We start from the raw sequence: 27,186 nt of genomic DNA on the forward strand, positions 1-27,186 counted from the left end.
GATTGGCTCACTCTCTCTCCTCCCCCATCATGAGTAGACACACCCCTACTGCTGATTGGCTCACTCTCTCTCCTCCCCCATCATGAGGGAACACACCCCTTACTGCTGATTGGCTCACTCGCTCTCCTCCCCCATCATGAGTGGACACACCCTTACTGCTGATTGGCTCACTCTCTCTCCTCCCCCATCATGAATTGACACACCCCCTACTGCTGATTGGCTCACTCGATGTCCTTCCCCATAATGAGTTGACACACCCCCTACTGCTGATTGGCTCACTCACTCCCCTCCCCCATCACGAGTGGACACACCCCTTACTGCTGATTGGCTCACTCTCTCTCCTCCCCCATCATGAGTGGACACACCCCCTACTGCTGATTGGCTCACTCTCTCTCCTCCTCCATCATGAGTGGACACACCCCCTACTGCTGATTGGCTCACTCGCTCTCCTCCCCCATCAAGAGTGAACACACCCCCTACTGCTGATTGGCTCACTCTCTCTTCCTCCATCATGAGTGGACACGCCCCTTACTGCTGATTGGCTCACTCTCTCCTCCCCCATCATGAGTAGACACACCCCTACTGCTGATTGGCTCACTCTCTCTCCTCCCCCATCATGAGGGAACACACCCCCTACTGCTGATTGGCTCACTCGCTCTCCTCCCCCATCATGAGTGGACACACCCCCTACTGCTGATTGGCTCACTCGCTCTCCTCCCCCATCAAGAGTGAACACACCCCCTACTGCTGATTGGCTCACTCTCTCTTCCTCCATCATGAGTGGACACGCCCCTTACTGCTGATTGGCTCACTCTCTCCTCCCCCATCATGAGTAGACACACCCCTACTGCTGATTGGCTCACTCTCTCTCCTCCCCCATCATGAGGGAACACACCCCCTACTGCTGATTGGCTCACTCTCTCTCCTCCCCCATCATGAATTGACACACCCCCTACTGCTGATTGGCTCACTCGATGTCCTTCCCCATAATGAGTTGACACACCCCCTACTGCTGATTGGCTCACTCACTCCCCTCCCCCATCATGAGTGGACACACCCCTTACTGCTGATTGGCTCACTCTCTCTCCTCCCCCATCATGAGTGGACACACCCCCTACTGCTGATTGGCTCACTCTCTCTCCTCCATCATGAGTGGACACACCCCCTACTGCTGATTGGCTCACTCTCACTCCTCCCCCATCATGAGTTGACACACCCCCTACTGCTGATTGGCTCACTCTCTCTCCTCCCCGTCATGAGTGGACACGCCCCTTACTGCTGATTGGCTCACTCTCTCTCCTCCCCGTCATGAGTGGACACACCCCTTACTGCTGATTGGCTCACTCACTCCCCTCCTCCATCATGAGTGGACACACCCCCTACTGCTGATTGGCTTACTCTCTCTCCTCCCCGTCATGAGTGGACACACCCCCTACTGCTGATTGGCTCACTCTCTCTCCTCCTCCATCATGAGTGGACACACCCCCTACTGCTGATTGGCTCACTCTCTCTCCTCCCCGTCATGAGTGGACACTCCCTCCTTACTGCTGATTGGCTACGAATATGTTGTGCTGCTTAGTCCTAAACACTTTCAACAGCGTTTCTCAGAAATCACTTACTGCACCTTTAATGTAATTACATAATTTATTAATTTTAGTCAATGTTAATTTATATACCAACACATTTTTTAACATTGCAAGCTATACAATCATAATGTACACTGCCGTTCAAAAGACTGGATTACAAAATATTTTTAATGGTTTCTTATGCTGCATTTATTTAATCAAAAATGTAGTAAAAGCAGTAATATTGTGACATACAATTTTTCTATTTTAATATATTTTAAAATTTAATTTAACTTAAGCCACAATTCTGGATTCTTTGATGAACAGAAAGTTAAAAAGAACAGCGTTTATTTGAAATAGAAATCTTTTTTGTAATATAAATGTATTTACTGTCACGTTTGATTAATTTAATGCATCATTATTATTCACTTCTTTACAAAAAATACTTTTAAAACCAAAATTAACACAATAATCAATAGTATATTTCCCATAAATTAACATAAAAAAGAATTGCCTAACGCAATAACTGTTAACAAATCAAACCTTATTAAATTGTTACCATTTTTTTATTGTTGTTGTTATTTATTTATTATTTATTGTGATATTTCACTTTCATCAGACACTGCTTTGCCATTTCTCCCTGCCAAATTCCATTCACTTTTTGATTTTATTTTTATAAAGAGAAGGGCGAGGGCAAAACAGCAGGATTGTTATTTCAATTGTCCTTCCAAAATAGGACAACAGCTCAAACATTAACGTAGGGAGCCTGAATCCTTCAGTAAGATGAGCCCGCAATCATTTTTGCACTGAATTTTGGAGGGAAACCTAGATTTCTGTGGATTTGGCTCCACTAGAACCGCATACAACTGAACTAATATTAAACACTGAAAACAATGAAAATGATTGACTTCTGGTCACTTTGTTGTAGAAAATGTGAACTGCGCTAAAGGTAGCTTTAGTATAATTGTAATCGAGTGTATTGTGTATTACTTTTCCCTACCCGAGACCTCTAAGCAAATATTGTGATGCAGCTGTTTCAAACTAACTAAAGAATCAATGTATAGATCGCATGCTGAACAATCAATGGCTTAAAGGGATAGTTCACCCAAAAAATATTCGAAAATTTGATGTTTATCTGCTTACCCCCAAGGCATCCAAGATGTAGGTGTCTTTGTTTCTTCAGTAAAACACAAAATGAAGATTTTTAACTCCGACCGTTGCCGTCTGTCAGTCGTATAATGCATGTCAATGGGGTCTAATTCTATTTTTTTTTTTTTTAAACATGCAAATTAAACCCTGCGGCTCGTGGCGACACATTGATGTCTTAAGACACGATTTCTCGCAGAGACCGAGCAGTATTTATGCTATTATCATCTATTATCAGGCGAATGTCATCAGCTCTCCAGACCACCATAACTTCCTGCGAATAAGGTCAAAATATCGGCGCGGTCATAGATATATACATAGATATATGTATATGTATATAGATATACATATACATCGGTCGAATGAGGAATCTACGTGTATATTTCGATGATCGCGCCGGTATTTTAACCTTATTCGCAGGAAGTTATGGCGGTCTGGAGAGCTGATGACATTCGTCTGATATGAGGTGAAATAATAGCATCAATACCGTCCGGTTTCTTGCAGAAACTGATCGTTTCGTGTCTTAAGACATCAATGTGTCGTCACGAGCCGCAGGGTTTAATTTGAAGTTGTGTGTGCATGTTTTTTTTACTCTAATAGAATTGGACCCCATTCACATGCATTATAGACGGCAACGGTTGGAGTTAAAAATCTTCATTTGTGTTCTACTGAAGAAACAAAGACACCTACATCTTGAATGCCCTGGGGGTAAGCAGATAAACATACAATTTTCGTTTTTGGGTGAACTATCCCTTTAAGATCATGCAATTAGTTGAGCCCTTGTAAAAAATACTTGCGTGTCAACAAAGAGGATGTGGCCAGCAATTCTAGCGGTCAGACTGACCTTTGTGACATCGGAGGAAAGCAGGCTGGCTGTATCTTTGAGACGGGAGATGGAACTATGACACAGACCTCCTATCACCGCCATCAGAGTATTGAAATTCTGTAGAGCTCTCAGCTTCTGCTCAGACAGGGGTACAGATGAAAAAAATGCACCATTACGTTCTGTCAATACATGGCAACACTCAGCCGCTTACATCCTCTTTCCTGTAAAAAAGCACTTGAAACGGTTATGCAACAGTTCTCCCAAATCATTTCCCAATACAGGAACATTACTCTTGAATGGCACACTTCTATCAGATTTCCTCACTGACACATCATTTGACACATTTGCGTGTTTTCTAGGTGTTTTCTCCAGGTTGTCTCGTTCGTACATTATGTTTGTGTGGTTAAATACAGGGCAGCTCACAAAGCACATATGATGTAATCGTTTCCTCTGAACCAATACATGAAATGTTCAGGCGTCCTCAAAGTGAGCATATACTGATAGATGTCGTTCATCAACCGAGCGATGTGATGAATTTCCAGGATTTTACATTTTGTAATCAAAAAGACGTCATCAGTGTCCTGTTGTAAAATGTTTTAAGATGAGTCAGACACCTCACGGACAGATATCACAGGCAACCTAAAAAAACCGAATTGCCGCAGGGCCGGAGTTTAACCACATGTTTTTTCATGCTCTCTACAGTACATTTTTTACGTCAGTGTCTTGATGGAAATTTACAGACACGCATTTCAACATGTACAATTCTTTCATTTTCAGATCCACAATAGTGACTGCTCAGTGCTCACAACATTGGTTTCCAGAAGTGTTTATCTGATTCATTTTCTCCAAAGAATATTTCAAAACTTAAAAAAACCATAAAAAACAAGCCAACCGGTTCTGAGAACAATCACAACAGTACAAATGTTGATTAGAAGATTGTGTATAAGATTGTGTATAAATGAAATACAAATACCACGAAGCACTGGCAATGATGTAATCAAAACAGCAATTATTGATTATATACTGATTTGACTGATATGCTGATTATTTAAAGTATTAATTATAGGTAATTTATTGTAAGTATAGACTATATATATTTTCTTACAAAATGTCACTATAAGTGCTGATTCTGATTCGCAAATCGATTTATCATACCTTTGTTTATATATGTGTGTGTGTGTGTATATATATGTACACACACATATGTATGCATAAATATATGTTTGTGTATATAGTATATACAAACTTACATTTACATTTAGTCATTTAGCAGATGCTTTTATCCAAAGCGACTTACAAATGAGAGCAATAGAAGCAACTAGAACAGTCAAGGGCAACAATATGCAAGTGCTGTAACAAGTCTCAAGTTTTAGTTTTTTTATAAATTAGACAGACAGAAAATGAATAGAATGATAAGTGCTATTCTTGATTGGTCAGGTGCTGCTGGAAGAGATGTGTCTTTAGATGTTTAACTAATGTTAGAAGCCATTAATCGTGATTAATCTGTTTGACATCGCTTTATATATATGTGTGTGTGTGTGTGTGTGTGTGTGTGTGTGTGTGTGTGTGTGTGTGTGTGTGTGTGTGTGTGTGTGTATGTATGTATGTATGTATGTATGTATGTATAAATACCATACTATGTGTGTGTGTATTAGGGATGTGACGGTGAGGAAATTTTCCCACCGGTTAATTGATGTGTGACAACACCGGTAATACCGGTATCACCGGCGGAGGCTTTTAAATCTAAAGTAACATGCACACGACCGCTGAAAAACGCTGGGTGCGTCTCAATCAGTTCCCTAGTTCAGTAGTCAGGGCACTGATCAAGCATTGATCAGTCTATGATTGAGATGCACGCCATGAATGAATAACAGTTCGTCCCCTTGTTTATACTCGACGCGCCCGCCGCTGAATGACTCCTGCCGCTGCCGAGACTCACGGTCGGATCCTGCTTTATTAAGCAGACACGTTCAGTTTTTATTTGTATTGTCTGTTCTCTAACTGAACTAAATTATTTTATTACTATAAAAAATCAAAAAGACGGTGGGCGGTGCCACGGTGGGCAAGTGATGTAACCGGTGTTGAGTCTGGACACCGGTAACACCGGCAACACCGACTATCGTAGCAAGCCTAGTGTGTATGTATATATATATATATATATATATATATATATATATATATATATATATATTCATAGTCAATAATTAATATGAATAATTTAAATAGACTATAGTATAGTATAGACTATATATGCTGTCAAGTCGATTAATCACATCTAACAAGTTTGTGTGTGTATATATATATATATATATATATATATATATTATTTGTATGTGGTGTGTTCATGTATATAGTAAATACACATGCACATATATATACACACACATATAAACAAACTTATCTTAGAGGCGAATAATCGTTATAAATATGTTATTTTATTATTTGACAGCATATATATATATATATATATATATATTATATGCATAGTCAATAATTAATATGAATAATTTAAATAGACTAGTATAGTATAGACTATATATGCTGTCAAGTCGATTAATCACATCTAACATAAGTTTGTGTGTGTATATATATATTATATTTGTATTTATTATATGTATGTGTACATGTATATAGTAAATACACACGCATATATATACACACATATATAAACAAACTTATATTAGAAGCGAATAATCGTGATGTTATTTTATTATTTGACAGTACTATATATATATATTAGTGATGTCAAATCGTTTAATCACGATTTAACATCTAATTGTGTTAATAATTAATATTAATAATTTAAATATATATCAAAGTCAGCAGAGCTTTATCGCCACATTATATGGCTTCCTCTCCAGGATTATGGGTAGTGTAGATCTTTATTGAGAATTCGGCTAGTGCACCTGCTTTTTTAAATATTAAGTTGAAATTTCATGGATTTATATCTTCTGTAGAATCGTATTGTCTAGTGTAGGTGTCTTGAAGTGTTTATATTTCATTGCTAAAATTCAATTCCTCAGGAGTAAAAGAATGTTCCTGGTATTTCTGGAATCCTGCCGTTGCGCTGCATGTGTGTGCGTTTGTGTGTAATTACCTGTGCTACATGAATGAACTTGGTGAAGACCTCTGCTCGCTGCTGTGGGGTGTGTCTGTTGAGGATCATGAGCTGGACCCACTGGGAGACTCCGTTGCAGAGCATGACAGAGCGCTCGAGCGCCGGATTGTCCCTCACTGAGCCGTGAACCACGTAACTGTGGTAGTCCAGGAACTAGCGTGACACACAACAATAGACACAGCTGAATCCAGACGGCCAAGCACTCACGAATGTGACCGGCAAGACATAACCATCCTCTGATATGATCTGACATGTCCGGGTATGAGTGCGACGGGTGTGATCATGGTTGCTTTATTAGTCAGCTCTTTGTCTGTGCCATCACTCCAGCACTATACTGAGGTTAGACTGTCACACAAACTCAGACTGCACTAGCTTTTCCAGCAACATCTGGTCAAATGTGAGAGATAAGCCTTCAGGCTGACTTACTGAGACGTTGCAGAAGTTTTTGAACTCCAAGTAGCTGAGGTGTTCGGCCATCTCATCTGGTTCCATGTGGTCAAAAAGCAGCGAAACCTTCCTTTTCTTCACAGAGGGAGAGGGAGTCTGGGAAACATTCACTGGAGGATTACTGGTTTCAGACATAGTGATGGATAGACAGAAACCAAATAGATCGTCACAAATCAGACTGGTGAAGACAAGAATGTAGTCAGAAACAAAGAAGTTCAGAAGCTCGTCGTCACATAAACCATTTTCATTTGATTAATATTAGCAATATTTGTTAACAGTGTATAATAATATATATGGGTTAATGACATGACGTGCATATTTTTGTGTCCAAGTGGGTTTTTCCTTTTAAAATAATTTGACATAATATATTATAGATTCTATAAAGCCTAAATAATACATATTATTTGATGTTCTGTTATCTTAAACCCACAAAATGTCAGGTGGCGCAACTCTCCGAACAAATGAAGAGATTAAGAAAAAATAATATGGCATCATTTTAGCCTTTCATATAAACAAATGTTATAAAAATCAGTAGTTTTAAAGCTGTTGAGATGATTGAAAATCTTTTGTCCAGCAATTTGTACAGTATATTCTCAAATGTCAGGGTGGCACAACTGCAAACATGGCTCTTTTATTATGAATTCATAGTCGCGGAGCCGTGAAGGACAAAACCGCCATAGAACTCCAATGAACTACAGCACAAGCCTGTCAAATGTCCATCTTAAAACAAAAATATGTGAATAAGATGCATGTTTTGGGCACTTGTGATCCATACACACAGCACCTGCTGCAGTGTTTCAATCACTAAAAACAACAGGACGTTCTAAAACGTTTATCAAGCAGCAGACAGAGGGGGAACGAACGACAGGCTGAAGAATCCTTGTGCAACCCACCCTTAAAGTGCCGTAATGTACTAAAACAGTGATTATTAAAAGATCAAATTCAGTTAACACCTTTTTGATGATGCATACTATATACAGGCGAGCAGATGAGCCAATAATATGAACGCAACACGTTTTGTTTAGGCATATAATGGGTTTCGAATCGATGGGGAAAAAAATTGCTTAATGAGAAACCTTGTGTTGCATTGCTTTCCTATATAAAGTATGCATCATCAATAAGGTGTATATTGAATTTGGTCTTTTAATATTACTGTCTTACTGCATTAATACTGACTACAAACCTGGTCAAAATGACTGGCGGGCAATGGAGGAAAGCCTTGTTTTGCCCATAGACAGTAAAAGATATGGACACAGCGACCCCATTTACTTCCACGGAGAAAAGTGAAGTCAGTTAGAAGCTCTCAGACTGAGCTTGACGACATAGATGTGACGTGAGCAACCTGTCTGACAGTTGTGAGTCTTCTAGTAGTTGTGCAAACAAAGTGAAATCTGAATCACTGAAACTTGCAGAGACGGAGAGCGTGAGCAGAGGCAACTTTTGGTAAGTATTCTGATGAATTATTTTGTCATTTTGCTAAGTATTTATTTTAATAAATTGCCTCATAGACCGTAAAAGATTGCCTGCGAGCTTCTCCTCCTGTCTATACGGTAATTTCTCTACTGTGCGACAGAGAGTCGCGTGGTTATGACGCAATCGTTAGCCTATTTTTACAAAAGTGGCTTCTTTAGAAATAAACAACGGACAAATGGAGTCTTTAAACGCCTCAGATGTAAAGTTATTCGCTGTCAAAGTGACCCCAAAATGAATGAGTCAATGGGATGCTAACAGCAGGTGATGGCTTGGTTAGCAACGGCCGCCCCTATGGAAGGTACGCTTTCCGGGTGCTGGATTACCCCCTTGGTTTCGCCCTCCAGGTGGCCGTTTCTATAAGCGTGTGACGTCACGTGAAAACTATTGACATGGTAATAACAGTAAGGTTTGTAGATCTCTCTCAAATACTGCTAAAACTGCTCATTTCAAGTATGGGTTGGTTGGCGCGCTTTACATGTCAGTTGGTACAACTCCAGTACATACAACTATTTGGTTGTACCGCCTGACATAAAAACAGTCAAAAAATGCTTTGAAACTTGTTCAAACACATTGACGTTTATGTTTATGCCGCAAAAATATGCATTACATCAGTTTTGTCAATGACCCATACACTATTATATATTAAATATATACTTTTTTTTTTAATTTTCAGCATTATAGTACAGTTATCAATACTATGAAATTGAATTATGTAGTGTCTAAACAAGTGACTCATGTATGTTTTTAAATCATGAGAAACATACATTTTCACTTAGAGTAGATATAAGGTTACGAACGCTCTGGCGATGACCGAAAGCTTTTTTGGCATGCCAATAAAGCTACTTGAATCTGGAATGTAAAATCACTCACATGTAAGGTGTATTGAAGAGCTGATAGTGTGAATCGGTTCCTTCAACCCTGACCAAAGCCCAGAGATCTCCCATTGCTTCTTCTAACAGAGGGTCCACCTCAAACATCAGTCGGAACTGATTCATCCACTGCCTGAGACAGACACAGAAGAAGCGAAAGACAACGAATCCAGTCAATCCTTCCATTCATTAAGTGATTTCTAGGTGCACGTGTGAATGTCGTGGATCCACCAACCTGATGAAGTGGCAGATTTGTGGGCGCCTCTGTCCCCTTTTCTCTGCAGGACAATCCTTATATGTTTTCACAAGTCAAGGAAAAACGAGACCACAAACACTTACACTCAGTGAAAATAATCCGCCCTCAATAAACAGGCTAAACTAAAACAGGGCAGCTCTTGTTTCTTTGTCAGTGGGATTAAGAGCCATGTGAGGCTGCATGTTTTGCTGTGACTGAACCCAGGACTATTCTATGAAGGATGGTCCCAGCTGTTCAGATGCTCTAGGATCTGTTGCATAAATCAATCTTTGCCCATTAGGGTTCGGGTCGAGGTAAAATAACGGCAGTGGTGCTTGAAGGAGGATATAGAGAAAGCAGCTTGTGGGCGAAGATGTGTGATGGTACAACCCAGTTATGCATCATCAGGGTCATATGGACAAGCTGCGTCCCTCTGATCAGTTTCCCTTCCGAGTCTACAAAACAAAACGTTTAGAATTAGATATACAACATGGTTTTAAAGGCATTGCTATGCAGTTGCTAGGGGATTTCTGGCCAAATGAGCCATGGCTTGGATTTCGCCTTCAAAAGTATGTTTTTTCCCGCTTTTTTTATTGTCTGCCAGTGCCATTTGAAAATCGCACATCTTAGAAAAGTCCGTCTCAGCAGTCCATCACCATTAGCAGAAACGGTTCAGTACACTCAAAAAAATTATTTATGATGCTGTTCACTTTATTTAAGCAATTCATCTTGATTTAACACCATTATATTAGGTTTCTGTTTCAAATGTAATTGATTCATGTTAAACTGACTTAAAACCGTTACTCTTTGACATAACTTGATGTTTTCATTTTGAGATAACATGTTTCAATCAAGTAACCCAAAAAATTAAGACTTTCACTTCCCATCATGCTTTGCAAAGGGGCTGAATTCGGAGAGTAAATGTTTAAATAAAGTGCAATTTGATGCATTTTTAACAAGATGAGAAAATTGAGAGACTTTTTAATGCTTAATGTTTTGTTAAGTTGGTATTTAAAAGTGTTATGTTAGTGTTTTTGGAGGTTACCATTGTGGTGAAGTGTAGAGCATGTGCTTGGGGTGAGGACCTACACTGTAAAAAATATTCAGGTTTCCAATTGAAAATTTTCTAGTGAGCGATCACATCTTCATTTTTCAGTTGGCCAAATTTAATTTCTGTGAATTGATGCAATTTTATTAAATTAAAATTCAAGAAATTCAATTTGGCCAACTGAACATTTTAAATGTGATCGCTCACTAGAAAATTTTCAATTGGAGACCTGATTTTTTTACAGTGTACTAATAACTATTAAAGTTGTTTTAATAATAAAAAACTGCTCTGGGCATGCCATGGATGTAACAAAACCATCTTCTGGCTAGTCAATAAAATTTTATAAAAGGTTTTGTAAATGCACTCAAAAGCTGTTCTTTGAATTAATGTAATTAAATCATGGAAAGGATTTCCATGTGATTAAATGGCTTTCTTTCAGCAGTAAGCACTTTTGTTAGGCTAACTTAAATATATAAGTTGGTCCAAAACATTGCAAATTAGTTGGGTTGACACTATTAAATTAAGCTGTGCCTAACCATAGTAAATAAGTTGAATCAACCTTAATACATTAAATTGACCCAACGTAAGTACATTAAATTGGAATAACAGAATTGCATAATGCTGAAAAAAAATCAAGTTAATCATGTGGAAATACTTTCCATGATTTTTTTATGTTCATTCAAAGAGTTATTTTTTTGAGTGTACAAGTTTAGTATTATTTGAGTGTTGTTGACCGATGACCAATAAATGGCTGATATTAAAGGAGCTATATGTAAGAATTGTCGCGTGTTAATCGCTTTTTAATTGCCAATGTGTAAACGGAGACCTTCCCCGACTTCCTAGGTTGTCTATGAAAGCTTGTAGACTGATTTTTATGTGAAGGACTTTTAAAATTAAAAGCATGTGACGTTTATGCTCCCGAGAGCCTCTCTTATCCGTTCAATGACACATGAAACTAATGCTTATACAATGTTCAGGATAATACCGAAAGAGCCATTCTGTACTGTAATATCGATGTGTCATGCAAATAAAAGGGATTCATTCAAACTATAGTCTCACATAGCCAGATCTATATAGTTTATATAAAGCTAAACTCTGCAGGACAGCGGCCCTCCAGGACCGAGTTTGGACACCCCCGGTCTACAGTCTCAAATATGCTTTATAATCCATAACTACCATAACAGTGTAATTTGAATGACCTCATCTGTCGACATGATGTGGGTGAATCGCAGAGCTGGTGCAAACATATCCACATCGCTCTGATCAGATGCTTTCTTAACCACTGTTTTCTCACCACTGTCATTTTTGGTATTCACAACTTATTTTTATATCTAAGCAAAGAACGAAAAATAACTTTCGAGGTCTTTTGCACATTACATGTGCACGAGTTCAAGCACGAGCAATACGTTGCTAATAATGCGTTTCTGAATTCTACATCCGGCCCTTTAAAAACATTTTGGGCGAATATTCCTTTAATTCAGTGTGAAGATATTAATTTTGAAGTTTACTTATGATAGTGTAATTAAATTATAATTATTTTAAATAATCAACTTTAAAGTGAGAATTGGATGACGGAAAAAATCATCTAAAGGGAAATAAACATGAAATATTTAGTATCAACCAATACCGATGCATTTTTAAAAAACTCACATATTGGTCAATAACAGATATGGTACAAATATATAGTGCATCCCTTGTTCGGAACTTAGGGAAAGAAAAATGCTAAGTGTATTACATATAAAAACAGCAAAAGGGGGGTGATGAAAAAACAACTGAGAGAGTGGGGGAGAGACATCTAAAGATAGAGCGAGCAAGAGAGAGGGCAGGCCTGCGAAACAATCAGGCTTTGTCTCATTAGCATAGAGGGACAAACACATTCCCAGGCCCTGAATGCTAGTAAACCAAAAGATTTCTCTCTGTTTCTCTGTTTCTCTCTTCCTCTCTCTCTCTTTGACAAGAGCAGCTGTCCCTCTGTCCCTCACACTCCTCGGCAGACTTACATAATCTGGCTGGCACATGGGAGACTGGGAATGATGGGCACATGAGGCCGGAGACAGGGCTGAGAACCCCAGAAATGTGGGAGATGTATGAATTTCTGCTCTGACAAGTGATGTGCACAGGGCTTGATATTAAATGTGTTGCTCAACAGACACTGTGGCTTGTGGTTTTCCAAAGTTACTAGAAAGTCTGCATTTTCACTGATCGCAATTTTGACATCAGTACCAGGGGAAAAACCTGCCATATCATCATAGTGAAAATAATTTGGCATCAGGTATATTAGGCTGATGTCACTTTAAGACCTGATGCACAGATCCATTATACTGTTATGCTGCGTTCACACCAAATGCAAATAGAGCGTCAAAATCGCGTCTACTGCGTCTAGTTTGGCGCGTGAACATTTTGAATACATTTGCGCGTCCGCGGCGAATTAGACGCGCGTAGAAATCGAGCGTTTGAAGCGAAATAGACGCGTGTTCAAGGCATTCCAGGAGAAATATGCCATAAAACACCACTCTGCCTCTTAATTTTCATTAAAAATATATATTAAGCATTAATAGCCACACATGTGGTCCAGGCAACTCCTACATTATCTTCACTGAATGTACATTTAAATATCCTTAAAAAAGAAAGTTATGAAACTTCTCTTTGCCCTCAGTCAAAATGATTTGGCAGACAACAAATTATAGATTCATGACACCAAAGATCGCCCGTTAGATCCACACAAGACGAACCACTACAGGACATCAGAGCCAGCGGCAAACGTCAGAAGGACTAGCCGAGGAAAGGCTGCTCTCGCCGGGGTTAATGATCGCTGAGCACCCGGTGATAGCCTGGATCTCACAACTCCAAAAACGCAAGACTATTTTTTTTAAATAGGCGCTCTTTTTATAAATAAACCACAGATTTGAGCTTTAAACAACTACATTCCCGCCTGAAAAAGTCTTAAAACTACATTTTGTGACACAATAGTAGAATTTTTAAATTATGCAGGGTTTCTCATCACGTCACTTTACCACGTGACCACAGCAAGCAGGCTTCTGATTGGTTAACGCGACGCGAATTGATGCCAAAGTTCAGACTTTTCAACTCGGGCGTCAGACGCGGATTCGCTTCAAACGCGTGAATGCACAAAAAGCACAACTCGCGCATAACGTTTGTATCGCACAAGACACTCTATTCGCGCGAATGAGGCGGAATCGCGTCCATCGCGCAGAGTGAAACGCGTGTATCGCGCCGCAGGACCTCCAGACGTGCGTCAACGCGCCTTTCCATTGACTTAACATTGGAAATCACTAGCGCCAGACACTCTATTCGCGTTCGGTGTGAATGCAGCTTTAGACATGCGTTTTCTTTCTCAAATGTTTATGTTCACTTAAAACAGAACTGACTGTTTTTTTGTGAATACTTGCCAAGACCGGCATTTTGACATTATTTTGTGTGTGTTTGAATGCTTAAGCACAATAAGCAGCGAAAAAGAACTCAGTTTAGTCCTGAGAGGTGCGCGCACTTTGGGTCTAAGCACAAAATCTGCGGGAATGAGTAAAAAGATGTGCAATATGCGCAATCACACCGAAATTCAAGCCCTGTAAAAGCAACAATATTCATCCGGAGCAAATGAAACGAGTGAGTGAGTGGAGGCGGGTTTGTGTGTAACTGATGAGAGAGAGAGAGAAAGAGCAGCTGGTATCATGTATTTAACGAAAAAATTTGTATTAAAAGCGTTTAGATATTTCAGTATCAATACGTATTGAAAAATCGATATTTGTGACAACACTACATTGCACTTAGTTTATTATACAATTGAAAAATGTATATAAATTTCAACTCGCCAAAGTGGCTAGTAGGAGTGCACTGCTGAAATGTATGCCCTGGATGTAAGCTAGGGTTCCTTTAACTACTCAGAAGTCATCATTTGGACATGTTTTCTTCATGAAAACAGGACAAGCAACCTGTTGAATGCAAATGGCTGACATTGACAGACAGATACAAGTGAGCCGGACACTGACCGAAGCAGTGGAGGCAGCGGAGGATGAGTTCGTCCAAGCTGGCAGAGCGGAATGAGTGAGCCGGTGGACTCTGAAGAACCCGGCTGATCTCCTGAGGACTCGGGCAGGTCATTCTCCTCTGTACTGGTCTTCTGTTCTTTATCACAGCACTGGGTTTCCTGCTGCTGGAGACACGTGAAAAAAAAAGATCGAGTTGCCTTGATGCTTTTAAAATACCCAACCAAGCCCCAACAAAGTGCAGGTATATTCAAGCAAACAATGCTGATCAACAGTACAAATGGGGACATGGACACAAGTGTTTATTCAAAACTCACAAACACAAACAAACTAAATATAGTATCTATAGCAACAGTTTACAGAACAGACGTAGTTTAAGCCGCGAATCAAATCACAGACGTTTTACGGTATCACGTCGGCCACTTGTCTTTATCAGGCTAAGCAGATCTTTTGTTGAATATTATGAAATGTGTTGTTGATGTGACCCTTTAGTGTTGTTGATGTTGAACATTTCATTTGTGGTTCTTTAGCACAGCAGTGATGGCGGTGCTTTGATAATGGGTTATATGTGAGGCTGCTGAAGAGATCTGGTCATGATACATTTTCTGTTTTGCTAAGACTACCCTCTTGTCTGTTTATGCTAATAACCTATTTGTTTCTTCATAGGTCTGACATAAAGTTTCACATGGCGTGCCGTACATCATTAAAAAACATGTCATAGACTAACAATGTAGGAGAGAGCTGAGTCATATTAAAGTGTGAGACTTGAAGCATGGGAATTTTTTTTCTTCTGCCAATAAGGTAACACCTAGCAACAACTTAGAAACACCCTAGCAACCACTTAAAAAGCCATAGCAACCAGACAAAACTACTTAAGGTGGGTAACACTACACTTTGCGTTCCATTGACTTCCATTTTTACGTTTGTAAATGCGGGATACGGGAATGCAAGCTCAAGCAAAGAAGTTTCACATTTTGCTGCATTCCAAAGTTCAAGTTTGGTGAACTCTGAACTCTGCGTATTCATATATTATGTGAAGATTTGTGACCCTTTAGCAGCTGAATAAAAGAATGCAAACTCTAAATCTATGCAGAACATCTTAGAAACCATGTATAAATAACCTAGCAACCAGCCAGAACATCCCCAACACCTACTTAGAAACGCCCTAGCAACTTCACAGAACACTTTAGAAATGCCCTAGCAACCACACAGAACACTTTAGCAACCACTTATAAATAGTCTTGCAACCCATCCAGAACAGAATCTACTTAGAAACACCCCAGTAAACTAATAGAACATGCCAAACTCCTTACAACCCCAGAATTCTTAATTAACCACTTAGAAACGTCCTAGCAACTATACAGAACACATTAGCAACCACTTAGAAACACCCTTGTAACAACCCAGGACAATTTAGCAACCATCCAGAAATGCCCTAGCAGCAACCACTTATATATCTTAGCAAGCATTTAGAAACACCCTAACAACCTGCCAGTACACCCAAACCCACAGAAGACCTCAGTGACTGGATAGCAACATCCTATCAACTAGATGGGCATTGGCACGATTTGTTCAATTGGGGTCTATCACAGTATGCAAGGCAAAAAATTATAAATATTGAAGAACAGGTTATGTAATACAATTAATATGCAATGCAGTGCATTTATCAAAATGTTCCTCTCTAGGTTAACTTAGCTGATTAACGAGTTTTTGGACATTGAATGGCTTTTCTGAGGTAAATTTAACATCATTTACAAGTTGTTTTATTGTGTCATTCCGCGATTGAAACAGTGATTAAGCGTTTATGAGACATGATACGGATTTCAGTAAGTTGTAACTTACTCTATCTTTCAACATATGTTAATTCATGTTTATTTCATACTGTACTGTAGGCTATTTAGCAATAAGTCGCGGAAGAGATGATAAGTTCACGTGCGCTTCATGAACTGAAGGCGCTATCCGCGCCATATTAAAGAGCGCCAAAACGGTATTTATTGTTTGAATTTCTTAATATATTTGACAGAATTTGAAAGCTGAGACGTTGTTTCATATCAGAAGTAACACAGCACAAAGCTTATTGCGATTTATTGGATGGGAGGCGCGCTAAAGTTCATTCATCAACTGAAAACAGTATCGATTTTTGGGATCTGGACCTCTTCAGTCAGAACTGACCAAACATTTTTACGTTTTGAAGTTTTAAAATGTTTTGCTTCATCGAATGGTATGACACTTGGGGACTTTTGTCGCATTAGAACACACACACACACACACACACACACACACACACACACACACACACACACACACACACACACACACACACACACACACACACACACACACACACACACACACACCAAACATGCATATGAATCGGATATGTTAATATATATAAAAAAAACTAAAGAAAAATTTGTAAATAATCTTTCAATATTGCATTAATGTATGTATATATATAGCTCATAAAATGGTATAAAAATTGCATTGTATTATAAAATCCCCTCAAAATTCAAAATAATAATCAAAAAAATATTATTGAAAAAATATATAGGCTACTACATTGATTTTCCTGAAAAATACAACAACAAAAACATTATAAGTCTTCAGTCACGTTTGACCGTGAAGGTACCAAGTGTGACCCAAAAATGAAGGGGCTTGGAAGGGAATCGATTTCAGTTCTTCAAAATAAGAATCGAGAAATCTTTTTTTTTTTTTTACCCTGCCCTACTAGAAACCACCCTAGCACTTTTGCTGTGAGTCTTGCACAGGGCAAGCAGCACTTAAATTATTTATAAAATATAAATATCTAGTGGCTAAAATTGTTCAGATGGAAACCTGCAGGTAGAAATTAAATATGGTTTAAATCTACTCTAACACATTTTTTTTATGTCCCCTGATGCCTTTGACAGAGGGCAATTCCCCTTGAAGTCTGCAGCACAGACCTGTGTTCATGTGCGACTCTTTGTGCTCTGCAAGCCCTACCGGTAGATCAGGTATGTTGATGTTTACAGTAAGTTTGTGTGTTGATATCTGTCGCCCTATACAGTAGATGTCACTATTCAGGCCGTCAATGTCACAGGAAGAGAGACAGTTAGAGAGTGTAGATAAGCATCTCTGTCTCTCTGCTTTGCTCTCTCTTTTTTTCAGACAGTCACACAAAGAAAACAACAACATTGAACATCAGTGTACCAGTCGGTAAAATTCACAGCTGCTGACTGCTTAAGTAAGTAATATGTCCTTCTTGGACTAGGACATTGAATTGTTGCTTTGACTGCATCAGCAAGAATCACTGTGGTCTGTGACGGCAGTGACACGAACAGGAAGCTGGTCGTGACTGCAGAGAAGTAGCGATGAGTTCTTAGAATGTCCAAACCCCTCCCAAATGCTCTCTCTCCCTTCCTCCTGACTCAATGTCCAGTTCAGCACTCTCGTTTTCAATTCTCTCTGCACACACACACACAATGCACACTGACGTTTACCTTCTCATCTCTTTAAGCAAACCAAGTCTAACCACTGAGGTCAGGGCTACACGAATACACACTCCGGCCAAGTGCATAAACTCACTTCGGGTTAAAGTTTGTAGACCAGGAAGACTTTCTTTAAAAATGGCCTTCCTATTTATACCTTCATAAAATACACCTCATATTTCCTCCTCTTCCTTTCACTCTATTTCTGACTGGCCAAATATTAGACATGACTGCATAAATGCAAATTCCCCATCACATTTTCACCTCTCCTGCTTACTCATTTGCATCGACCTCTACGGCTGATGACAATACACAACACACACTACAGACCTCTACACGCATACACATAGATACAGACTCACACAAACAGTAAACAAATGAGGGAACATGCACTTGGTTAATGTAAATGAATTTGTAAACAAGTCTATGCAAATGTATATGCTGCGTTGAATCAGCTGAGACCTGGTGATACAATGTTGTGTCAATATTTGGGTCGTGATACAATAATATAATAATTATGACTATATTTAACAGTTGCGACTTCATTTAATCTTATATTGCTATTTAACTCTTTCCCCGCCATTGATGGCGCTTCCCTGTCGTTGATAGAAATGTCCGGCAATCCATATTTTCACTGTTATATGCGCTATTACATTAGCCTGACAAGCCAGACCCACATCAAGATGTTGGGTCTGGAAACTCACCATTAGCAGGGCTCAATCCGAGGGGCGGGATAAACGGTCGTCTTTCAAATTCCCTCTGCACGCAATTGGATAGCGCCATGAACACCACAACCAATCAGAGCAAAGAAGAAGGTGAAGCGGAGCTAACGTTCGTTGGTAGATTAAACTTTTACTGTATCTCGTCGGCAAAACTCCAAACACATCTTCTTTTCTTAAGAATAACTTCAGTGCCGTTCTTTGTTCTTTTCTCAAAGAAAAGCTTAACTCCAAGTCTCCCAGAGTCGCACCGAAAGCCGATTCGAAAGACCGCTGTTCGCCTGCATCTTTTTTACGAGTAGCACACAGAACCTGCGCAACTCTGCCGTCATAATGTTAAGCCCGCCCACCGACTCTATACACGATGTGATTGGCCTGACCAGAGTTTGGTTTTTCCAGCTCGCAGTTGCTAGACTACACTCGCGGCAAATTAGATTTGCTGCCGCTAGGGTGCGTCTAGATTTCTAGGCTACTATTACGTATCTTTTGAAAGAGTACAGAATCTCCAGATCAAACAGGCGAAGAAGAAGCAGAAACAAGCGATAGAAGCATTGCTGACGCACATGTAAAATAACGCGATCATCAACATTAAACAGCATATCAATCAAAACTATCTAATGTTACTGAATGAAATGTCGACCCAGGACGAGCTCTAGGACTATAAAACGTTGGGGTGTTGATGGACTCAATCTACTCCATCTGTGTTTTGATCATCGCTCTGAATCCGATCTGGACGTAGTCTTTGAAAAAAAAACCTGATTATCTAATTTTGTTCAAAATGTTGCTTTTTATATGAAACTTACCCGCATTCAAGTGTTGATAAAAAAGGAATGCATGAAGCTAGAATCAAAGGCTCATGTCACACAATTGTGACTTTATATCTTGTAATTTTCTAGCCTGGATACCAGCCGAACTTTTGAGGTCGGGAAGTTCGGTCTGGACTTGATCCGTGGTGGAGCAACTATGCTCAAACCAGAGCTGTTCGGACAAATCAAATTGTCAGGATATATATACTTTATACGATGATGGACAGATGATCAACAGTAACGTAATCATCCACGTCACCAGAGCCATAGAGAGAGAGAGTTGCGACAACGGAAGTTCAAAACGCTTGATAGTCACGTGATTCATGTAGACCTCGAATAGTTCCAGGAAGTGCTTTGACGGGCAATTCAAATTGATAGTCACAGTGACAGAACTGCGCTTTTTGGTAATTAATAGTCAATAAATGCATTGATTTTCAATAATTTTATTACACATATACATGTGTATGTAGCATGAGTATGTAGTTACAGCGATGTTGTTTTTAAAATATATATTTTTTTATATAGCCGCCATTGCTGTAAAAAAAACCGTTCCATTGGAGTCTATGGAGTTGTCGCAACTCTCTCTCTCTATGGCTCTGCACGTCACCAAAGAGCGCTTGGGTTGAATTTGTTTACTAAACGGAGAACTTGTTCGTATATGCACTCACCTTTACTATTTCTTTCAAAAATGAAGATGGTGTTGGTAAGTACTCCGTGTATCCTTAAATTCTTTTTACAACACCGGCAAAGATCGTTTACACTCATCTTCTTCTTCTACTTCTTCCAGCGTGTGTGCAGTTGAGTTCTGTTGACAACTATGCGTCGCTCAACACTTACTACTACGTCACTTACACCGTTGCTCTGATTGGTTGTAGGTCTATCCAATTGAGTGCGGAGGCATTTTATTTCCTGGTTCGGTTGAAACACGCCCCCTAATCACAGCCCAATGGAGCAGTATCAGACTCATATTCTGACTACAGTCTGAGTATGACGACGTCAGGCTAGTAATTTTCAAGTCAAGGTGATAAATGTCATTAATGTGTTTTCTTTTTTACTCTGAAGGGGCTCTATTGCATAGAGCAGCAGTCTCTGCAATATTTCAGTGTGTATCTGGTATCTGGTATGGTAGTGAAAGCTCCCTGTTAAGCCCGGGACACACCAAGCCGACGTCAAAGAACAATCGGCAACGAATATCGACTGTAATGTCACCTCTCGTCGGCTGCGTCTCGGCCAAACAGCTGCGCTTGAACACACCAAAAAGACTAAAGGCAACTGTCAACTAGCACTTGCGTTCTGCGCCTGCGTGCAAGTAAATATGTCTAGGTATCTGTCAGCAGGTATCAATAATCTATTTTCGTCATTTAAAAAGGGAAACGAAACTAGGACTGCGGATATACAAGCCATAAACAAAGCAGCGCTTGCTTAGCATTTTGAACATCGATCACGCTGATCCAGTCGGCTCATGTTATTCTGAAAATATTCATGCATTCGATTGCTCAGGTAAAATGACGTAAATTATAATCTGTACCGTCTTTACTAGTTCGCTGTCATTACTTTAATTTTTATTCTTGTGCGCTGACTCGTTCGCTAAGCTGACCAGCCAAACAGAGTTCTCTCTCTCACCGACGGCCCGACTCCCATTCAACATGGTCAATTAGCCCAGCGGAAAACATAAAAAAAACTAAGCCGACCGACGCTCAAAAGCGGCCCGATGTTGCCCGACAGCCGACCATCGGCTTGTTGTGTCTCTGTCTTTAGGGTGTGGGGTAGCAGGGTTTAGGGTTTCTGTTGTAGCAGTTCCTGTTTTGGTATGTGTGTTTGCTCCGGCAAAAAAAGGCCTAAGCGAAGTACAGTATGAAGCACTGCTCACACAGAAGTCAGCATTTCAAGCCAAGCAGATTTCTGGAGAAGCCAAGCAAAAACTTGAGCGAAATCGGGGTGGAAAGGTTTTCACCCTCACGTGAAACTCCAGAAAGCCGTGGTGTAAAGTATTTGAGTACTTGAGTGCTTGCTCTAGCCACAAATCAACTGTTTCTTTGCATGTCTCTTAGGTATCTAGGGCTAGTGCATCTTTGAGCCATTGATTACGATTAAAATACTTAAGTAGGCCTACTGTTAAAATCAGATACTCTTAAGACTAGGACTCGGATCACAAATAGACGACTATTTGTGATCCGATCGACCAAAACGCATCTTAATACCAGGTGTAAACAGGGCCTAAAAGTCTTAAGAGTGTCTGATTTACCAGGAGACACATCCCCGTTTACACCTGGTGTTTTAATCCGTCTCTTTTGTCCACTTTCAACCACTTCTGTCCTGATTTCTTCGAGGGTAGGGTCTATAAATCTAAATCTTTCAATCTAATGGACGCGGAGACGACGGAAAAACACAGGGAGAGCATGATCATCAGCTTTCAGTTTCTGCTCTGATAGCCGCAATGACCACGGTGAACACTGTGAGTGTGTGTTAGAAAAATTGCGCTTGATGTTTTCCGTCTTCAAAACAAACTTGGGTCTTCAGTCGACCAAGTTTAAATCCTGTCTGGCTAGCGCGCTTCCCATAATGTTTACTCATTTGGTCAGTAGGTGGAGAGTAGACGGTCTTTTGTGGCTGTTCAAATGCATTCGACCACATGAGCATCTACACTACGAAAGCAAACCGGTCAAATGTGTTTTCGACTACCTCTGGAAGGGGTAGAAAGTGGACAAGCTCAAAAGTTTACACCTGTATTTAACGTCGTCCACTTGTGATCCGATCGAACAAAACGCATCTTAATACCAGATGTAAACAGGGCCTTACTCAAGTGGTATTGAAATGGGTGACTTGTAATGAGTCATTTTCACTGTAAGGTATCTGTTCTTATGCTGTATGGTGTTAAGGTAGTATTTACACCTCGCCTGTGAAAAATGCGAGCAACAGTAAATGTGAACACACCTTAAGGTGGAAACGGGTTTCCATAGTTTGGATTTGGGTCGAAAATAAATAACTAAGCTTCTGTTAATCTAATATCCAATGCTACTGTGCTAACCTTCTCACCGTCTTGCTTCATTTTACAACAAATATTCATGTGAAAAACGATCAATTATTGTAATTAAGTATATGACCCCTATAGATTCAGTGTGCTTCTATCTGAGTAGGTTTCTTTAAGCAGCAGTTTTGTTTGTTTGTGTCTGCACATGACCCTGGCATTCAGTATCATAATCCAATGAAACATTTGCAATCATACAGTGTATGAGTGTTTCAGCCATGCACAGCACCTACTCGCTCACTTTCTCTTCCTCTCCTCCTGCACCCTTTGCTCTATTCATGTCATTCAGAAAACAACTTCTCCTTTCTCTTTGGAAATCCCCCCAACCTCCCCCTACCCCTTCCCAGCCACAGTAGCCAGTGTTTTACTCCCAGTTCCTGGCTACATCTCCAGCTCCATTACCCTACCCCAACCCCCTCCCTCCTGCCTCCTGCCTCCTGCTTTCTCCTCATCTCCCTCTTTTTCTCTCTTCACTAACACACACACACACACACACACACACACACACACACACACACACACACACACACACACACACACACACACACACACACACACACACACACACACACACACACACACACACACACACACACACACACACACACACACACACACACACACACACACACACACACACACACAGTCAGGGAACATGCAAATTCTTGCCTTTCTTTCGTTAATTGATTAATTGATGCCAGAGCCCTTTGAAGGTCTTGTTTGTATCTCTCTCTCTCCATGAGTCTACACCCTCTCCATCTCTGCTTCACGTACCAGTGACATTTATATTTGACAAATACGGATATATTTGTCACATATTTATTCAATATACATATATAAAACAAATAAATATATAAAACATTTATATATATATATATTTATATATATATATATATATATATATATATATATATATATATATATATATATATATATATATATATATATATATATATATATATATATATATATATATATATATATATATATATATATATAAATGTTTTATATATTTATTTGTTTGGGTCAGCATTTTTTTAGAGTGTACATATATATATATATATATATATATATATATATATATATATATATATATATATATATATATATATATATATATATATATATATATATATATATGTACACTCTAAAAAAATGCTGGGTTAAAAATAACCCAAGTTGGTTGAAAATGGACTAACCCAGCAATTGGGTTGTTTTAACCCAGCGGTTGGGTTAAATGTTTGCTTAACACAACCCAATTGCTGGGTTAGTCCATTTTCAACCCAACTTGGGTTATTTTTAACCCAGCATTTTTTAGAGTGTATATATATATACTGTAAACACTGTAAAAAGGTTGCTTAAATTTAGCTTAAATTGCCTTAAATTTGAAGTACAATCAACTTGGATGTAAGTCATTTCAACTTAAATTACATTATGAGTTGAATCTTGTATAACAAAAAAAGCTGAAAATTGAACTTATACTTAATAATATTGAACTTAATTGAACTTGAACTTAATAATAAAACTTATTTTGATGAGTTAAAGCAATATAAAAACATATGTTAGATATTAATAGATAATAAGATAATAGATATGTATGTAACGTTTATTTGTTTTAATTGCTTTCATATATAGTGTTCAAATATTCCGTATTTATTTTTATTGGAATATTTATTATGAAATATTAAGCATTAAATATCAAATAGTACATGCTTGCAAAAACTTGCTGTAAAGAGACTCATGCTGATAGCATCACTGTAGCCACTGCTGTCTGTCATTTCCAAGCAATCAGATAAGAACTCTGAGATAACAGGCACAAAAGAAACGCCCCCAAAAGCTCCTAGTCAGAAATATCGATTCTACCATTCTCACGTTGAGATGAATTTGCGCCATTTGTCTAGTTATGCCAGTAATTATTCGCAGGCAGAATGTGCATGTTCTCTGACATCTTTGTAAAATCTGACTCCATGTGTAGCATTCGTTAACTCTGCGATTAGGTTTTAAATGAGTTGACAATAGCAATGTTTCTTCATAACACCAACCAGTATATTCCTGCTAATGCCTCTTATGTACTGTAAACACAACGAGCGAACATACCTCCATCCACAACGGGTCACAGAAGAATAACTAGGTCAAAAGCAATTCATCTCCCTAGTGCGAAATCCCCTCTCAAAGATCAGAGACAAGCACCACCGCTACTTCACGGCATACACGCGTGAATCTATACAATCTTGCTAAGGCAAACATAAGTCTGAGCCCCAAAGAGAGCGTCTGAGTGATGAATGTGCAGTTTGAACCGTTTTTGAAAGTGACTAGCCTGTCTTTCTCATAGAGAACTGAAACCTAAACACAAAGTTCTGAAGAACATGAGGAGAAACCACAGCTCTGTCAGATAACCACAGTGATCACTTTGCAGTGCGCTGCAAAATGAGGCACACACAGCCTCAAGTGCACATTAAACCCAGTGACCCGGAGAACTAAATCAGCGTTTTTGCGTTGAGGCAACCTCGAATCGCTTATAAAAGAACGTGGACACCTGTCAAAGCACAGTCAGAAGGGAATAGAAAGTCTGTACCTTTTTGACTCCTTGCGATTCATGGTGCCAAATCCTGTCCACCGTTGGTGTCCCTCCAGGCTGCTTAAACCCTTACTTGTCCCATCAGGCACCTTGCAGTCGCTCTCCTCCAGCCAGAGGTACTAAGTGACCTCTTACAGGCTGGGACGAACAGTGGCTGTTCAGTCACGGCTGTCAAAACTTCAAACCTGAAAACCAGCTGTTGCGGCTCTCTCTCTCTCCCTCTCTCTCTCTCTCTTACTCACTCACTCACTCACTCTCACGCACTCCCCCTTTTTTCTTTCTCTCTGAATATTACCAGAGAACGTCAACCACAGGGCAAATAGTTACCAAAACAATAAATAAAAGAAAGTTCAGCAACCCCTATTCAACGATAGCACATTAGAAATGAAAACAAAAAAAAAGGCTAAAACCGTAGACTTAAAAAAAAAAAGTTGTCGAAATGAGCATGATCACAACAAACAGCTAACTGCATTCAATACAAACAAGTCCCTATTTAAAATACAGGCACTGGCTCTGAGAGATAGGGGAACTGTCATCTGTGTGCATGTGTGACAGAGGGAGGGGAGAAAAGTGAGCGAGAAAGAAGAGAGGGAGGGATTGAGCTCTTTGGAAAGAGTGTGAGAGTGAGTGATACAAATTAAAAATCATTGAAAGGCCGATTGAAAACAGACAGGGGCCAAATCAGAATGAGAATTCTGTCCCGAGTTTGCTCTCATTAACTTCCTATGTGTGTGTGTGTGTGTGTGTGTGTGTGTGTGTGTGTGTGTGTGTGTGTGTGTGTGTGTGTGTGTGTGTGTGTGTGTGTGTGTGTGTGTGTGTGTGTGTGTGTGTGTGTGTGTGTGTCTGTGTATGTCCTGGTAAACTACATTATGGGGACAAAATGTCCAAGTTACAAGATGGCAATATCCAAAATCCTTGACCTTGTGGGGACATTTTTGGTCCCCATGAGGAAAACAGCTTATAAATTATACTAAGAGATGTTTTTTGAAAATCTAAAAAGCAGAACGTTTTCTGTGATGGGTAGGTTTAGGGGTAGGGGATAGAATATACAGTTTGTACTGTAAAAATATCATTATGTTTATGAAATGTCCCCATAAAACATGAAAATATGTGCGTGTGTCCTGGTAAACCCTACATTATGGGGACAGAATGTCCCCACAAAGATGGCAATATCAGGACATTTTTGGGTCCCCATGAGGAAAACAGTATAAATCATTTAGTGTAAATTATGTTTTGAAAATATACAGTTTAAAAACCATTACATCTATGGAGAGTTCCCGCAAAGATAGTGAACCAGACATGTGTTTGTGTGTGTGTGTGTGTGTGTGTGTGTGTGTGTGTGTGTGTGTGTGTGTGTGTGTGTGTGTGTGTGTGAGTATGTGTGTGTTTGTGTCTGTAAGTGTGTGTGTTTGTGTGATTGATTGAGTGTGTTTGTGTGGGTTTGATTGCATGTGTGTGTGTTTGTGTGTGATTGAGTTTGTGCGTGTTTGTGTGTGTCTGTTTCAGGTAAACTAAAATATGGGGACAAAATGTCCCCACAAAGATGGCAATATCTCAAATCCTTGACCTTGTGGAAAACAGCTTATAAATCATACAGAATAATGTTTTTTGAAAATGTAAATTGCAGAAAGGTTTAGGGGTAGGGTTAGTGTTAGTGTAAGGGGAGAGAATATACAGTTTGTACAGTTTAAAAACTGTTACATCTATGGAGAGTCCCCGCAAAGATAGTGAACCAGACATGTGTGTGTGAGTATGTGTGTGGAAGTGTGTGTGTGTGTGTGTGTGATTGTGTGTGTGTTTGTGTGTGATTGAGTATGTGCGTGTTTGTGTGTGTCTGTTTCAGGTAAACTAAAATAT

The 27,186-nt window shown here is 39.4% G+C and overlaps 1 protein-coding gene across 6 annotated transcripts in view; it reads right to left on the minus strand.

Annotated features, from left to right (window-relative positions):
- rasgrp4 (RAS guanyl releasing protein 4) overlaps positions 1–25,844 on the minus strand; it is a 43,833-nt gene extending 17,989 nt beyond the window's left edge. For 2 of the 6 annotated variants that reach the window (XM_079825380.1, XM_079825381.1), the window contains exons 1-8: positions 25,327–25,844; positions 14,735–14,898; positions 10,029–10,134; positions 9,680–9,742; positions 9,446–9,577; positions 7,082–7,223; positions 6,635–6,808; positions 3,556–3,672 (exon numbers count right to left, since the gene is read on the minus strand). In XM_079825380.1, the coding sequence (XP_079681506.1) occupies positions 3,556–3,672; positions 6,635–6,808; positions 7,082–7,223; positions 9,446–9,577; positions 9,680–9,742; positions 10,029–10,134; positions 14,735–14,898; positions 25,327–25,349 (921 nt within the window). In that variant the 5' untranslated portion in view covers positions 25,350–25,844. Of the gene's footprint in view, positions 1–3,555; positions 3,673–6,634; positions 6,809–7,081; positions 7,224–9,445; positions 9,578–9,679; positions 9,743–10,024; positions 10,135–14,734; positions 14,899–24,848; positions 24,910–25,326 lie in introns of those variants that run through there. The other 4 variants (XM_079825377.1, XM_079825378.1, XM_079825379.1 and 1 more) reach the window with 4 other exon arrangements.
- Between the last annotated feature and the right edge of the window lie 1,342 nt (positions 25,845–27,186).

This window comes from Gobio gobio (genome assembly GCF_949357685.1).
Source record: "Gobio gobio genome assembly, chromosome: 9".
NCBI lineage: Eukaryota > Metazoa > Chordata > Actinopteri > Cypriniformes > Gobionidae > Gobio > Gobio gobio.